The sequence below is a fragment of the Mustela lutreola genome, chromosome 4, assembly GCF_030435805.1.
Source record: "Mustela lutreola isolate mMusLut2 chromosome 4, mMusLut2.pri, whole genome shotgun sequence".
Taxonomy (NCBI): Eukaryota; Metazoa; Chordata; class Mammalia; order Carnivora; family Mustelidae; genus Mustela; species Mustela lutreola.
The window spans coordinates 173,181,173-173,196,463 of NC_081293.1; the positions used below are offsets into that span (position 1 = coordinate 173,181,173).

The 15,291-nt window shown below is 37.0% G+C and overlaps 1 protein-coding gene across 3 annotated transcripts in view; it reads left to right on the forward strand.

The window, feature by feature from the left end:
• CPED1 (cadherin like and PC-esterase domain containing 1) overlaps nt 1-15,291 on the forward strand; it is a 277,556-nt gene that overhangs the window by 84,255 nt on the left and 178,010 nt on the right. For 2 of the 3 annotated variants that reach the window (XM_059171686.1, XM_059171685.1), the window contains exons 4-6: nt 1,272-1,387; nt 10,751-10,883; nt 13,002-13,170. In XM_059171686.1, the coding sequence (XP_059027669.1) occupies nt 1,272-1,387; nt 10,751-10,883; nt 13,002-13,170 (418 nt within the window). The remainder of the gene's footprint in view (nt 1-1,271; nt 1,388-10,750; nt 10,884-13,001; nt 13,171-15,291) is intronic. The other variant, XM_059171684.1, reaches the window with a different exon arrangement.

A 15,291-nucleotide genomic window follows, 5' to 3' on the forward strand; every position in this document is an offset into this window, starting at 1 on the left:
CCCCCCAATGCAGCGCTAGATCCCAGGACCCTGAGATCATGACTGGAGCCAAAGGCAGAGGCTTTAACCCACTGAGCCACCCAAGCACCCCTATAAGATTTTGTTTCTAAGTAATCTCTTCACCCAGCACGGGGCTTGAACCCACAACCCTGAGATAAAGAATCACATGCTCCACCAACTGAACCAGCCAGGCACCTCAACAAACCAAGTTTTTAAATTCAGTTTCCATTGAGTCAAACTAAAACTGAGAGTTGGATTGGTTAACTCATGACTTTGAACCCCTGACTGATGCCAGAGCTCACAAGATTTTTTAAAGCAACAACTAAACATTTTTAATTTATTGAAAATGACTAGATGCTATTGGGTGCCACACAGTCATTTCCCTAAGGCATTCAATATATTTGGTAAGAAAAAAACAAGATACAAATGACTTGTTGTCCACCATCCACCTATTTTAAGGCATCTGAGTGGCAGTTTAGAAAAGGATGTTCAGTCTGGGATTGCTATTCAGGGACATACAGACAAGTGAGGTTAATTGAGATAAAATGCTAATGTCAGAACTAAAGCTGAGTTAGATTGTATTAAATCTGGGAAAAATAATTCAGATATGTGTTTATATATAAATTGAATATGTATGTTATATAATTTATATACATAGAAATGCATATATATATATAATATACATGCACATATATACCAAAAGAATCTTGGCAATACGAAAGATAAGAGATATCTAAAGAAAATATGAATAATACCCTTGGGGCTCCTTTGGTTAAGTGTCCAACTCTTGATCTCAGCTCAATTCTTGATCTCAGGGCTGTGAGTTCAAGTCCTTCATTAGGATCTGTGCTGGGCATGGAGCCTACATTTAAAAAAGAAGAAGACAGAGAAGGAAGAAGAAGAATATCCTTGTAGAAAATAGTCATTTGGATTTAATGTCCTGACCTAAGCTCTACAGGGAGGAGAGCTTAACTTCAGGGTTTAAAATCTATACAAGAATAGGAAAAGAAAAACTCGAAATTTTAACCACCTAATTAACATTTTTAAAGACTAACAATTACTTAGCACTTCAGATATGAAGACCTCCTCCCCTTTGGGCTCAATTAATTGGTTAATTCTTTAGTCATTTACAGGATATAAAATAGATCAAATGTACCTGGCTAATGATTGTCTTACCTAGCTAAGGTTGAAAACTGAGGCACCTTTCAGAAACTCTTGTCAGGTTCTGCCTGGCTTCTGACTCTTGCCCTTTGTGTCCTCAACTATATTAGGAGTGGACTCTTGTATTACGATGCCGCTCAGCCAAGCCTGACCTCCACAGACTCCAATTATATCACTGGTCAGTTGGAGAAGGGAAAGAACTTGAGGATAAAATGGTTCCATAAAAGTATGTTTGCTCAGTGTCCTAACTAAAAATCTTTTCTGACATATTTCCATGTTACTGACCTATTTCTGGCATTTGGATCTCTGGCCCTCATTAAATTTCTCTTGGCAACTATCTCTAGTCTCTCTGTATTCTATATTTTTGTCTCAATCCTGGAGTCAGATATTATGAAAATATAAATATTCTAAATATGTACTTGGTTCACATTTAATACATTTACTTGTAAATAGTGTAGAAGTAGGGAAGCAGATTGAGACAATACCATGCACATTTTATTGTACCAAAAACATAGGATAAACATGGAAGATCAAGTTGGTCTGTGAAGTTGCCATTGAAGGAAAAATAGGTTAATGCATGGTTTCATTTAAAATAGGGGCAATAACCCCCAGTGTTTGTGTCTTACATTTAAATTAGGACTGACTTCAATATACTTAAAAAGAATTTAGAATCTCAAATTTGTAGTAAGTCATTAATTATTCTGATGTAAATTATATCAATAGTATTTCATGGTTTACTCCAGAAAATGTTCCTGAGAAAAAGTTTAATATTAATAAAGTGATTAATTTATTTTCACAAGGGGTGGGTTTAGACAGCTCTTCTATTATCATATTTGTTGCACTCTATGTATTAATATTGTGTTGGAGGTTGTGTTTCAAATTGTTATTAATGATGCTCATTAATTTATACTGAATTATTCATCTTTGGTCTTGCTGAACTAGTCAAGCATTTTTTCCCTTTCTTTTTCCCTGGAAAATTCATGCAGAAAAATATCAAAGCAAAATTAAGCTGCCATAAAGTAATAAAACAATCTTTCATGCTGTTTGGCCATTGCAGTGAAATCACAGGGGCAAGAAAATTGAAGTGGTAGTCTAGACATAGCTTTTATTACCAAGGAAAATGAACAGAATTCAAGGTTCTTATGTTGTCATGGTCAAAACATAGAGCAGTCCATGGGGAAAATTGTTTTTGTACAATTGCATGACTTTGACACTTCCACTGAAAAAGAACAGAAAGGAGAACATTTATGGCTTGCATTTGCTGAGTACTCAACAAGCATTTGATTGATTGGTTAGTTGGTGAAAACTTTATACGGTGACTACTTCTTTCAAGCACATTGTTGTATCATTGATCTGGTCATTTTTATGGGTCAGATGGTATCTCCATTTACATCAGGACATGGACTACAACTTATTTCTTACAACACAAAGTGGAAGTTATTCTTTTCCCCCAAAAACTACTATACTGACAGACTATGATATTTATATTTGTGGTTTGATGCACCCTTATTTGGCATCATAAGAAATATATTCGGGGAAACTATAGACAATAAACTATTGGTATCAAATCCACATAGGTAGTAATGTCAGATCTTAAAAAAGGAATTTTGAGTTGCTTGGCTTAAGGTTAGAATTATGTATTAATAATGACGCTCGCATAAAATGAAAGTGAAAAATATATTAATGAATTGATGTGTTTGGAGCACATAGATCCTCAAATTATACCATTTAAATTCAAGCGTAGGTCTGAAATAGTCTAGGGACTTTTGTCTATGGGTCATAAATTTGTTGACTAAGAGCTAGTTCTGTTGACCAAGAGTTGGTTGTGTTGGTGTTTGTGAAAAAAATATCTTCCTGAACAAAACAGAGAGGAATAGGTTTAAATAGTGCAAAACTGGATCAGTCTGAGGCTTACCCCATCCACAGAAACCTGGCCTTAACACAAAACTTCTTTAAGTATGTGAAACAGGAAATCAACAGCTTTGCTGGGTGATCGCAATGCTAAATTTGAGGAAAGTCACTAAAACCAGTGTGTTTTTACAAGCTACTTTAAATAAAATTGCTCTGTTTTATTTTGGTCTACACATCTGTGCTTATCACATATTTCCTGCTTTGTTCTTAAGTAACTAATGTCAAATGTCACATGTTTAAGAATCGCATAAAAAAGGATTTAATAGATTAGATTTTGATAGTCAGGAGTGATGAGAAACACTTAATATTGAATAAATTCAAAAGGAATAACATTGAAGTTGCACTTTGTGAAGTTTCTAGTTGTAAACAGATTTTCTAGGTTATAGAAAAGGATTATATTAAACTACTACTAGTAGTAGCTATTTAACGTTTTTTTAGAAAGGGCTGTGCAAAGCCCTTTAAAGAAAATTTTATGTTTAATTCTGTCAGCATCCATATGATATATGTTCTTCTTATTATTACTGTTATAACTCTCATTTTCCAGATAAAGGCACTGAACTTAGAAAAATTAAGGAATTTGTTCATGGTCATACTTATGAATAGGAATCCACTAATAGACAAGAATTAGGATTTTTTAAAATAAATATTCTTTGGATTATTATTTGTAAAATATTATTGGGGAATAAAAGGTATCACATAGCAACTATACTGGAACCTCCTGGAGATATCAGCACATGCATCTTTATTGGGTTCATCCATGTCTTCCCAAGGCATAGATTTAGCTTGCTTGGGGAAACAAAGGCAGCCTTCGTCCCCACATCTTAGATGATGTCCCTATAAGGGAAGACTTCCTCCTGGCTGTCTACTGATGACCTTCTCTTCCATGGTTTTCTGTGCTTGTTCTGGGTTCCGGGGGGCTCTGCTGATAGTAAACCTCTAGGCCTTTGATAGTTCCTTTCAGGGCGTCCATTTCTGCTTCCTCCTGGAGCCTTCCCTGTGTTGTTGCAGGGTCCCAATGGGCTCATAACACGTCATGTTACTCTAACAAATACCTCACTGAAGTGAACAGAGAAAAATGAATTCTTGTCCATGTATGCTGATTTCCTAGATCAAGAACAAAAGGTTATGCCATACAACTCTAGTAAAACTGCTCAGCAGTTGGCTTGCTCATTCTTTTCACTTTAGCCCCTTTTTCTATGGCCAGTGCACTTATCTCTAGTTATTTGGTTAAGAAGACATTAACATTTACTTATTAATAAGCAGAGATATGTGGACCTCCTATGTTAAGGGCCAGCCTACGTGTGTTTGGCACTAGAAATGCAATGTAAAGAAAAAATCCAGAATTCCTGACTTCATAGAGCTCCTGGTTCAGTAAACTAATTCCCTTTGAAGTACTTAACACTGAAAACAATCCCTCCTTTCTAACTGTAAATGAGTGATCAAGTTGGTGAACTGCAATGTGCTCAGTGGTTTGTTTGCTCCCCCATTTTGTCCAGGGCTCAAAAAATGAAAGGGTCATTGATATTCCCCAAATACTTTCTCACAGGGTGGGAGCTCAAAGGGGATCCAGATATAGTCTCTCCTACGTGGTTTATTGGGCCTCAGATGAATAAAATGGCAACTGGTTGACCTTGTAGAGCTTTCGGAATTGCTGGAATACGTGAATTCACAGAGGAACCATATTCCAGCCCTGGCCTTGGATTCTAGCCACTTATCTATTCCATTAGGTCATACACAACATATATTAAAAATTATAACTTTTCACCTGCAGTCACAGGAATTTAGAATTATAAAGGACATCAGAAATCTAGTTGTTTGTCCAGTAAATATTTGTTTAGTACCCACTGTGCTTGCTGCTGTCTTTTTCATGATAATGCAAAGAAGGAAACAGATTCAGAGGTGAGCTGTTTGTTCTTTTCTAGGAATTGGCAGAACTTGGGCTATGCTTCTTTTGTTTTCCAAACATCTACTAAATACTTATTGAATGGATTCAAGTTTGTCCCTCATAGTAGGATTTTCCATGGAAACAGAAAATAAGATCCATCCATCTTTCTCTTATTTATATACTCACTGAGAGAGAAGGAGAGAAAGGGATTTATCGTGTAACATATTGGCTCATGTGATTCTGGAGGTTGAGAAGTCCCACGATCTGCCATCTGCAAGATGGAGACTCAGGAAAGCTGGCGATGTAGAGAGCCAATGGTTAGATTCCAGTCCAGGTCTGAAGGCCTGAAAACCAAGTGTACTAAGGGCAGGAGAAGATTGATGTCACAGCTCAATTAATGAGTCAGAGAGAGAGCAAATTCAACCTTCCTCGGCCTTTTTGTTCTGTTTAGGCGCTCAACAGATTGGTGGATGCCTGGCTACATCTGGGAGAGCTATCTGCTTCCATCAGTTCAAAGGCTGATCTCCTCTGAGCATACCCTCACAGACACACCCATAATATTTAAGCAGCTATCTGGGTATCGCTTGGTCCAGTCAAGTTGACACATAAAATTAACCAGTGCATCCTTTTGTCATTCCTACCCATAGACATTCTAGCCACTGGAACCTTCTTTCACAGGTGGTATATTTATATACTCCCTTGCTTCTCTCCAATAGGCATCACAGTGTAGTAAGAGAAAAGTTATGAATTGTTGATATTTGATCAATATTCAGTCATTTTTTACATAACAAAATGCAGTTTCATACAATTCATCTTAAGCCATGACCTACTGCCATGTACAAATGCTCTTATTAAAGATCAAAGCTAATTTTTCTTTTTTTTTTTAAGATTTTATTTATTTGACAGACAGAGATCACAAGTAAGCAGAGAGGCAGGCAGAGAGAGAGAGAGAGAGGTAATTGGGCTCCCCGCTGAGCAGAGAGCCCAATGTGGGGCTCGATCCCAGGATCCTGGGATTACGACCCAAGCCGAAGGCAGAGGCTTAATCCACTGAGCCACCCAGGCGCCCTTAATGTTTCTTTCTTATTCACTCTTCTCCTCTGTGATGCACGCACACTCACTCTCATACACACATAACGATTCTTTCTCTGGGACATGTGGCCAATAAGAAGAAAACTAGAGCAGAAGTTTGTATTTTCCAAATGCACGGTTTGCCTCATTCTCTATTTGCTCCCTCACTCTAGACTCTTCCCCAGGAAGCTGTCCATCGCACATTGCATCAATGGGGCTCCCTTGTCCCCTAACTTTTGACAGGAGATTAGAGTTCAGAAAGAGAGAACTTTGGGGTGGGTATTTGTCCCCTACCTGCTTCCCTGCCAGACCCTGGCTTAGAAGTGCCTGTGTTCTTCTACCTCTGGCCATAGCTCATGCTCAGCATCCTCTCTCAAAGCTCTGCCCTTTGCTTGGTTCTATAATCGCCACCCTCCTGGGCTTGGGGTGGCAAGATCTTCCCTTTCATCAGCCCTCAGAGCTTCACTACTTATTATTTTCCCTTATCGTTGCCTTCTTTAATAGTCACCTTCTGTAAGTTTCTTGGTTAATAGTCTTCATTTACCTCTTTGACTCTGCCATCCATTCATTTTCTCCCGGGGCTCTGACTGTTTTTTCCTGGCTATGACTTTAGCTTGTGCATATATTAATTTACATTTATTATGTATATAAGTTCTACGGGTATGTTTGCATAGCTATATCTGTAGGCTAAGGACTAAGACTCGTAAATGTCTTGTGATAGAAAGAACAATATATCCACAAATGGTACTTATTTTATAATTCTAATCTCAAAACTGATTGTTAATTATTAATTAAGACTTTCTATCTTCACGGGAGGTTTTAAAATAAGAAAATACTGGCTAACTATAGCTTCCTAATCTGAAATGCAAGACAATATTCAAACATTTATGAAATATAATTACATTTTCCAATATTACTTTCCTATTAATTATTAGCTCTGGGCAAAACATTAAATCAAATATAGCTTGAATTTGCCTGTTAATCTTTGCTAGCTTTCTAGTGTATAGTCTTTGCCTATAATGTATATAATTATATGGCATATAGAAGGGAAAAAATAAAATATTTTTAATTGGGATATCATTTTGTTCTCCAAGTACACGTTGACTTAAACGCCCCACCCCCACCACCACCAAACTAGCTCATTGCCAGAACAGATTTTTATTGAGCAGTTATTATGCTCCAACATCGTGTTCAGGGATGTGGGACAATCAAGAGATAGTGGGAAATCATCTTCTGGATTCTAGAAGATTCCTTGGCATTGTCACACACCCATTAGGCATTGGTTAGTAAGAATCAAAATGAAAGCCCAGGTCTTATGGTTCTGGTTGAATCTTTCTTTTCTTGAAACTGTACCATACTCGGAGGGTACCGACTGCGTGCCTGGCCAACCAAATGTTGGAAGGCAGGAGAAAAGCAGTCTTCATGCGTCTTTAAAAAATTGTTCGTTTTTTTTCCTCTGGGTTAGTGTTAAAATTACAAGCTTCATAGCTCTTTAAAATAAGCTAAGAGTAGCCCATAAATAAAAACACATAGATATTTCACATCTGTATCTGGATATGCATTCAGTCCTCATATTGTAGAGTAGAAAAGCGCTAAGGATACATGCTACGAACTTCATATTTAATTACTGTCTGAAAATAGTTAGTAAATATGTGTTAATGAATTACAAGGCCATTTAAGACACTCATAGGCATATTATAGACACTCATCTCCCAGATTTCTCCCCAAAACAGAAGGAAGCTACTTTGGCATTGTTTATAGAAGATTTCTAGGTTCCTGTGTGTGTTGGATGGTCAAGGGAAAAGGGGGAAATGGAATACATGCACACGCACACACACGCACGCACGCACACACACGCACGCACGCACACACACGCACGCACACACACACACGCACGCACACACACACATACACACACATGTGCACACACACACGCACACACACACACACATATACACAAAGGGTAAAAGTTACTTTAATCAATATTAAATTCCATTGTTCAGCCACAGTTTCAGGGGCTGATGTGGAATGCTGACATATTCTTGACAATTCCTATACTGGACTCTTTGTGCTGTGTTTTAGGCTCTTCTCCTTGAACTAAGGCAAAAAAAAAAAAAAAAGGTGACATAAAATTATTTATTCTTTGACATATTTGCTGGCTACTACTTCCTGAAAATCACTGAGGTATTACCTTGGTGGAACACTTAATAGGGGCAGCTTCTCCAAAGTCCGCTCTGCTCGGGCTTCAAATAAATGCTGTGCTTCCTGGCAGTACGGATAAAAAGGAAATCAGAGTCAATTACACTGTTCTCGTATTATACAAAAGAAGGCCACAAATTAGCTCTTCTGGAGAGACAGAATCTTTCCTAGTAATAAATCCTAAAAAATGTCTACTTAGTGAAAAAAAGAGAATGCATTTTCTTACTGTGAATTTAAAGGATTATATAAACATTTCAACTCTTCTTAAGTTGTGATTCCCAAGAAAAGAAATTATCTTAATGACTCTTCATTTGTCACATCCAAAAACAAGCAATTTGAGTATTTTTCTTATTATGATGTATTAGAACTTCATTAATAAGGAAGACTTACAAGGAGGCCATCATTTTTTTTAGAAAGATCACACTGTGCTAAATAATGAGATATGGGAATACATTGAACAGCTTGACTTCTGCTGACTTTTACTTAAGAGTGTGAAGTGTTTTAAATTAGACTATGTTAGTATTGATGAAACGTGCACAAGGGGGAAAAATAATTTAAAGGCTTTGTTCCATTTTGAGAGCGAGATAAATTGTATAATTTAAAAATAAATCACTGTGACCTGACAGCAAGGAAACAACAACTCTCATGTGCTGTTGGAGGCAGTGGAAATTGGGGCAACATTTTTGGAAGCCAGTTCAATAAAACCTATCAAATTTACAATGCATGTATTTGTTGATCTGGCAGTTACACATATAGACTAGACTTTGCCCCTAGATAAACTTGTGAAAGTACACCAAAATAGATTTAGAAGAGCACTCATTGTGCAGTATTTTTGAAATAAAAAAGAAAAAATTACAACTATAATCTGAATACCTGACAATAAGAGAATGATTAAATCAAATGTATATTCATTTAATGGCATGCCCTAAGCCATTAAAAAAGCATAATGTAGTCCTATGTGTGTGCAAATGGCGAGGATTCCAGGATGGACTGGTAGGTAAATATGCCAGACATAGACCATTAGATAGCAATCCCCACCTTTATCTGCAGGGGATGCGTTCCAGGAGCCCCAGGGGATGCTTGAAACCACAGATAGTACCAAACCCTATATGTACTTTTTTTTAATACATACACACCTAAGATAGAATTTATTTTCTAAATTAGGCATAATAAGAGATTGATAACAATAATTAATAATAAAATAGAACAGTTATAACTGGACTGTAAGAAAGTTATCTGAATGCAGTCTCAATCTTTGGAAATACGTGAGTGTGTTGCATTCATCCTTCGTGTGATGATGTGAGAGGATACCACGCTTGTATCATGAGATGGAGGGGGATGACACAGGCACTGTGACATCGCGTTAGGCTGCTGCTGACCTTCTGATGGTACGTCAGGAGGATCATTTGCTTCTTGACTGGGGTTGACCATGGGTAACTGAAACTGAGGAAAGCAAAACAATCGATAAAGGGGACTACCATGATGTCTCTTTTGGATAATGGAAAAATCAGAAATACCTGCATATAAGTTGTATGGATATATTGATATATCAGTTTACATATTGAAGAACCGTATGCATCTTACCCATTATGCACTGATGCAGATTACAAAAGGGAATATGTAAATATTGGCTTTGGCAGAGAGAGGTCTCAGATAGGGGTGGATTGCTGGATGTTTTTTTTTTCCCCCAATTTTATAACATTCTATAGAATTTGAATTTTTTTTTAAGATTTTATTTATTTATTTGACAGACAGAGATCACAAGTAGGCAGAGAGGCAGGCAGAGAGAGAGGAAGGGAAGCAGGCTCCCCGCCGAGCAGAGAACCCCATGTGGGGCTTGATCCCAGAACCCTGAGATCATAATCTGAGCTGAAGGCAGAGGCTTTAACCCACTGAGCCACCCAGGCGCCCCAATTTGAATTTTTTTAACCATGTACATTCAATACATTTTTTTTTAAAATATCAGTGAGTGTTATTTAAAAAATATCAGTGAGTGTATTTAAAAAATATTAAATACTCTTTTACAAAATCATAAAACACTGTTTTTGAGTTGACCAAGATCATAAGGCATGACAGACTCTCTGGCACATGAAGGACTGTGCCATTGTCAGGAAATCAACTCAAGTTGTCCATGTGATATTCTCATCACAAGCAAAAGTCAGGTCCTGCAGCCATCTTCCCATCGTAAGAGTGCATCTGTTATGTGTTTGGAGGATAGTTCTGCCTGGTGCAGGACAATAGGAGACATCAAATCTACCTCCCTTTCTGATTAGGAAGAGTTGAAATCTGTTACTACAATTGTTTTCCTAATCTATTATAAGAGAATGAACTGCAAAACAGAGAATGAACTGCAAAACCTCTCTGAACAGTTATGGAATGGATCTAACTTTGATTCAAAATGGAGAAACAATGGCTGCCTAGTTCCCATACACCCAGGAGCAGAACAGAGCAAACACTATTTTGGAGCAATTTCAAAAAGAAACAATGGAATGACTGGTTTTTGCTCTTTTGAATTTTTTTCAGAACTACGACTTCCGGTGAGCCCTTCTGTATGTCTGGATCAGAGCATGCAGTTAAAGCTGAGTACTTCGAGTCACCTTTTAAAACCAGTGAAGCCACATATGATGAAACCATGGGACTGGCGACGTGAACAGCTGTAAGCTAATCATTTTGAACTGTTATATCCAGCATGCATTCTTGGAAACAGCTGACAGGAGAAAACCCCTGAAGATGTCTAGGGGGTATTACATGTTTGAATTATTGGGTTCTGTTACATAAAATTTTATATCTCTCTTTTTTTTTAATTTTATTTTTTTTCAGTGTTCCAAAATTCATTGTTTATGCACCACACCCAGTGCTGCATGCAATACGTGCCCTCCACAATACCCACCACCAGGCTCACCCCACCCCCGCAAAACCCTCAGTTTGTCTTTCAGATTCCACAGTCTCTCATCTATCACTTCTTAATAAAGAACGTCATCATTGATTTTTTTTCTAGATTAATTCAAACCTCTCTTGCCATAGAATAAACATTTGGGTAAATAGGACTCTTATCTAGGAAGTTACATTAATGGAAATTGAATTTGAAGCCTTGACAATGTGAAACTATAAAATTTTAACTTCCTTTTTTTTTTAAAGTTTGTCATATTTTTTTTTTAAGATTTTATTTATTTATTTGTAAGAGACAGAGGGAGAGAGAGCAAGCAAGCATAGGCAGACAAAGAGGCAGGCAGAGGCAGAGGGAGAAGCAGGCTCCCTGCCGAGCAAGGAGCCCGATGTGGGACTCGATCCCAGCACCCTGGGATCATGACCTGAGCCAAAGGCAGCTGCTTAACCAACTGAGCCACCCAGGCGTCCCCCCCCCCTTTTTTTTAAAAGATTTTATTTATTTATTTGACAGAGAGAGATCACAAGTTGGCAGAGAGGTAGGCAGAGAGAGAGGAGGAAGCAGGCTCCCTGCCAAGCAGAGAGCCTAACATGGGACTCGATCCCAGGACCCTGAGATCGTGACCTGAGCCGAAGGCAGAGGCTTAACCCACTGAGCCACCCAAGCGCCCCTAACTTCCGTTTTATACTCAAATGACATTGCCCTAGTCTATGAGTATGGCCAAATGAATTTTTCTCCAGTTATATATATAAACATATATATTTTTTTGACAATATGAAACTATAAAATTTTAAGTTCCATTTTATACTCAAATGACATTGTCCTAGTCTATGATGGCCAAATGAATTTTTTTTCAAATATATCTATCTAGCTATCTAGCTATCTATCTATAGATAGATAGATAGGCATATATAGATATAGATATATATAGGCATATATAGATAGAGATATAGTGATATATTTTATGGTTCCTAGGATCTAAGAAGACAACTGCAATAGCAAAATATTTAAGTTCCCTCCAAGGAAATGAATTTGTAATGTAGATAAATTATAGTGAAAAATGAAAAGCTTTTCATATCTTATCCAAGAAACAAAATAGTTTACTTCATCTAATTTTATAATTATCTGGTTGATGTCTACAGTTAATAGTATTTATTGAAGAATCATATGCATCTCCTGCTTACCTAGACTTCAAAAGTTGAAATAGAACAATCTTCTCATTGGTCAAAAGTAGGTATTTGAAACAGAAATACTGTGTAAAAAGCAAATAACTAGATATTTTGGAATCTTTTATGATGAAAGTATACTTGTTTCACCACAAAATATTAATGTTAATTTTCCTTTGTAGCCTGAAGTGTTATCTTCACACTTTATTCTTTAAATGAACCCATAATTATCCACGGTGAAGTTATTGGGTAGAATCAGACCAGTAGGGAATGTATTTTGGCATATTTTTGGTGACCTGTCCACTCTTGGATAGTATATCTTTTCTTGTCAAGGAGAAGATAGAGCAAAGGCAGGCCAGGGCAGGACGGGAAAATGTCTTCACTATTCCTTAAACTGTAATTTGTATCACTTTGGTTGTAATGGTACATACATGACCAATTTATGTTTTTTAAACCTTTAAACCTTACTTTAGGTACTATCTTCCCATCTTTCTTTCTCTTAAAAATTTTTAATTAAGTCTACCAGAGTGGAGAACTCATCAATTTGATCCCCTCTTCAGTACCTGTATATCCCCTGATAAGCAGTGGAATTGTTTAAGGAGACCCACACATTGAAGGCTACAGCCCAGCAAAGGACAGATGAGTGTACAACGCTTCGAGGTAATTGCAGATGATGTACCCTAAGTTATGGAGCATTAACTATGCTGGTTCATTTTTTTAGGAATCAAACGACAGTCCTTGCTCCACGTGAAACAGTCTTCCGGGCTGAAGAAATATCTGTGATTCTTAAAGCGTATGTGTTGGTGACGTCCTTGACACCTTTGCGTGCATTCATTCATTCAACCGGCACAGTTTGGAATCCACCAAAGAAAAAACGCTTCACTGTCAAGGTAAAATTTCTGTCGAAGCTGTCACTTCACTCAAAGTATACTGAAGATAAGTAAAGTGAGTCGAGCTGCCTTTCTCTGACCTTTAGGAGTATCAAATCCTGTTGAACAAAGATTGCCTCATTTTATTGCGGCAAGTTGAGGTTTTCATTTAATAGGTGCAGGTTCAAAAAGGAACTGGAAACAGCTTAATTCACGAGAGAACACAAAAGCCACAGCTTGTTTTCTCAATTCCTCATTTTACTCCAATTCTTTGACCCATTTCAAAGCTAATCTTCAGTTGTGTTCTGTGTTCTTGACCTTCCTCTCATTCAAGAAAAATAAAGTCATTACAGCAAATGAAAATAAAATTTTTCCCTTTTGTTTTCTTTTCATTCTTAGGAAGCAAAATGCCTATTTCATTACAGCAATCAATATGGAATATTTGCTGAGTGAAAAACAAAGCTTCTAAGTGTTCCTAAGCTAGAAAGCCCTGACATAAAGCATGAGAATGTTTTCTGGGAAGAACTTACTAACAACCACAAAAGATTTAGGTGTAAAAGATAACTCAGGTTACCTCCGTTGAAAATAAGGTCTAGGAACAACACATTGGGTAAATTTTAAGAAGTTTCCAATTTTTTTTTTAAGATTTTATTTATTTATATGACAGAGAATGAGAAAGAGAGCACGAGTAGGGGAAGGGGTGGAGAGAGAGGGAGGAAGAAAAGCAGGAAGCCGGAAGTGGGGCTCCATCCCAGCACCTAGAGATCATGACCTGACCTGAAGGCAGACGCTTACATGACTGAGCCACCCATGTGCCCCAAGAAGTTTCCAATTTTAGAGAAATAATTGTTCAGAGGACAGGTAAAAGGAAATAGGAAGAAACTAAAAGAACACATAAGTATCTTAACTTGTATGTTCTTTCAGTTTCTTCCCATTTTCTCATATCCATTCTCTGAACAGTTATTTCTCTAAAATAAAAAATTTCTTCAAAGAGCAAACAGTACATGATCTCACTTATAGGAGAATCCAAAATTGTCAAGCTCACAGAAACAAAGAATAGAATGGTAGTTATCAGGGGCTGGGGGAGGGGAGAGTGAGAAGGCATTGTTCAATTGGTACAAAGTTTCACTTATGCAAGATGAGTATGTTCTAGAGTTTTATGGACAGTAGAGTGCTACAGTTAATAATACTAAGATTTTCTAAGAGAAGAGAACTTATGTTAAATGCCCATATCACTAAATAATACATACATATGTACATACATACATAGGAGGTAAAATTTGGAAGGAAGAGTTGTGATTATGGCAGTGGTTTCATACGTGTATTTATCTCTAAACTCATCAAATTGTATGTATTAAATAGGTACAACTTCTTGTATTTCAATCATAATAAAGCAGTTTAAGAAAAAGAATGTAAAAGTGCTTTTTATAGTTTCAAGAGATTCAGAAGTGACTGAACCTGATGTTTTTCAGAGTTTCATTGTAGATAAACTACATTGTAAGTTCTCAAAAATCTTCCAGTGGTGAAAAATCTTTAAATGGCCCATTAGATATTGTTGATTAAAAAAAGATTAGCATGAGAAAAGATACAGGTGCCGTATTCCTTAGTATAATAAATGGCTGACATTTTAAGGAAATACCATTGTTGACTTTAGTCTTAAGGGCAGTTTATTTTGGGACAGTCATCTTAACCATATCAACCTAGGTGGTTTTTAGTTAATTATGAAAAAGCAGAATCAAATTTGGTTTGTCTTTCATGTTATCTCCCACTAGTTTTTACAGTGGTTGTTTATATTTCCCTAAGTACCTTTCATTATTTTCAAATTTCCCTTTCCATTAGGTTGAATTATATGAAACTGCTGATATTTGGTCATTTTTGGCCTACGAAAAAATTGCAGTTTCTTACAATGCAGCCTAATATTTGGAACTCAGGTACAGAGAGAGAAAACGAATCATATTCTTCCATTCATGTCACATTCAGGCATTCAACAAATATTTACTCAGCACAGTCCAAAACCCCTGTTCTTATAGAATTACACTAGCAGTCTGTGCAAGACTCCTACATTGATCTATGCAATCCATTTTATCCCCTTTCCCCATTCAATTCCCTTGCTCCTTAAAAGACCACCATTATAATGATTTA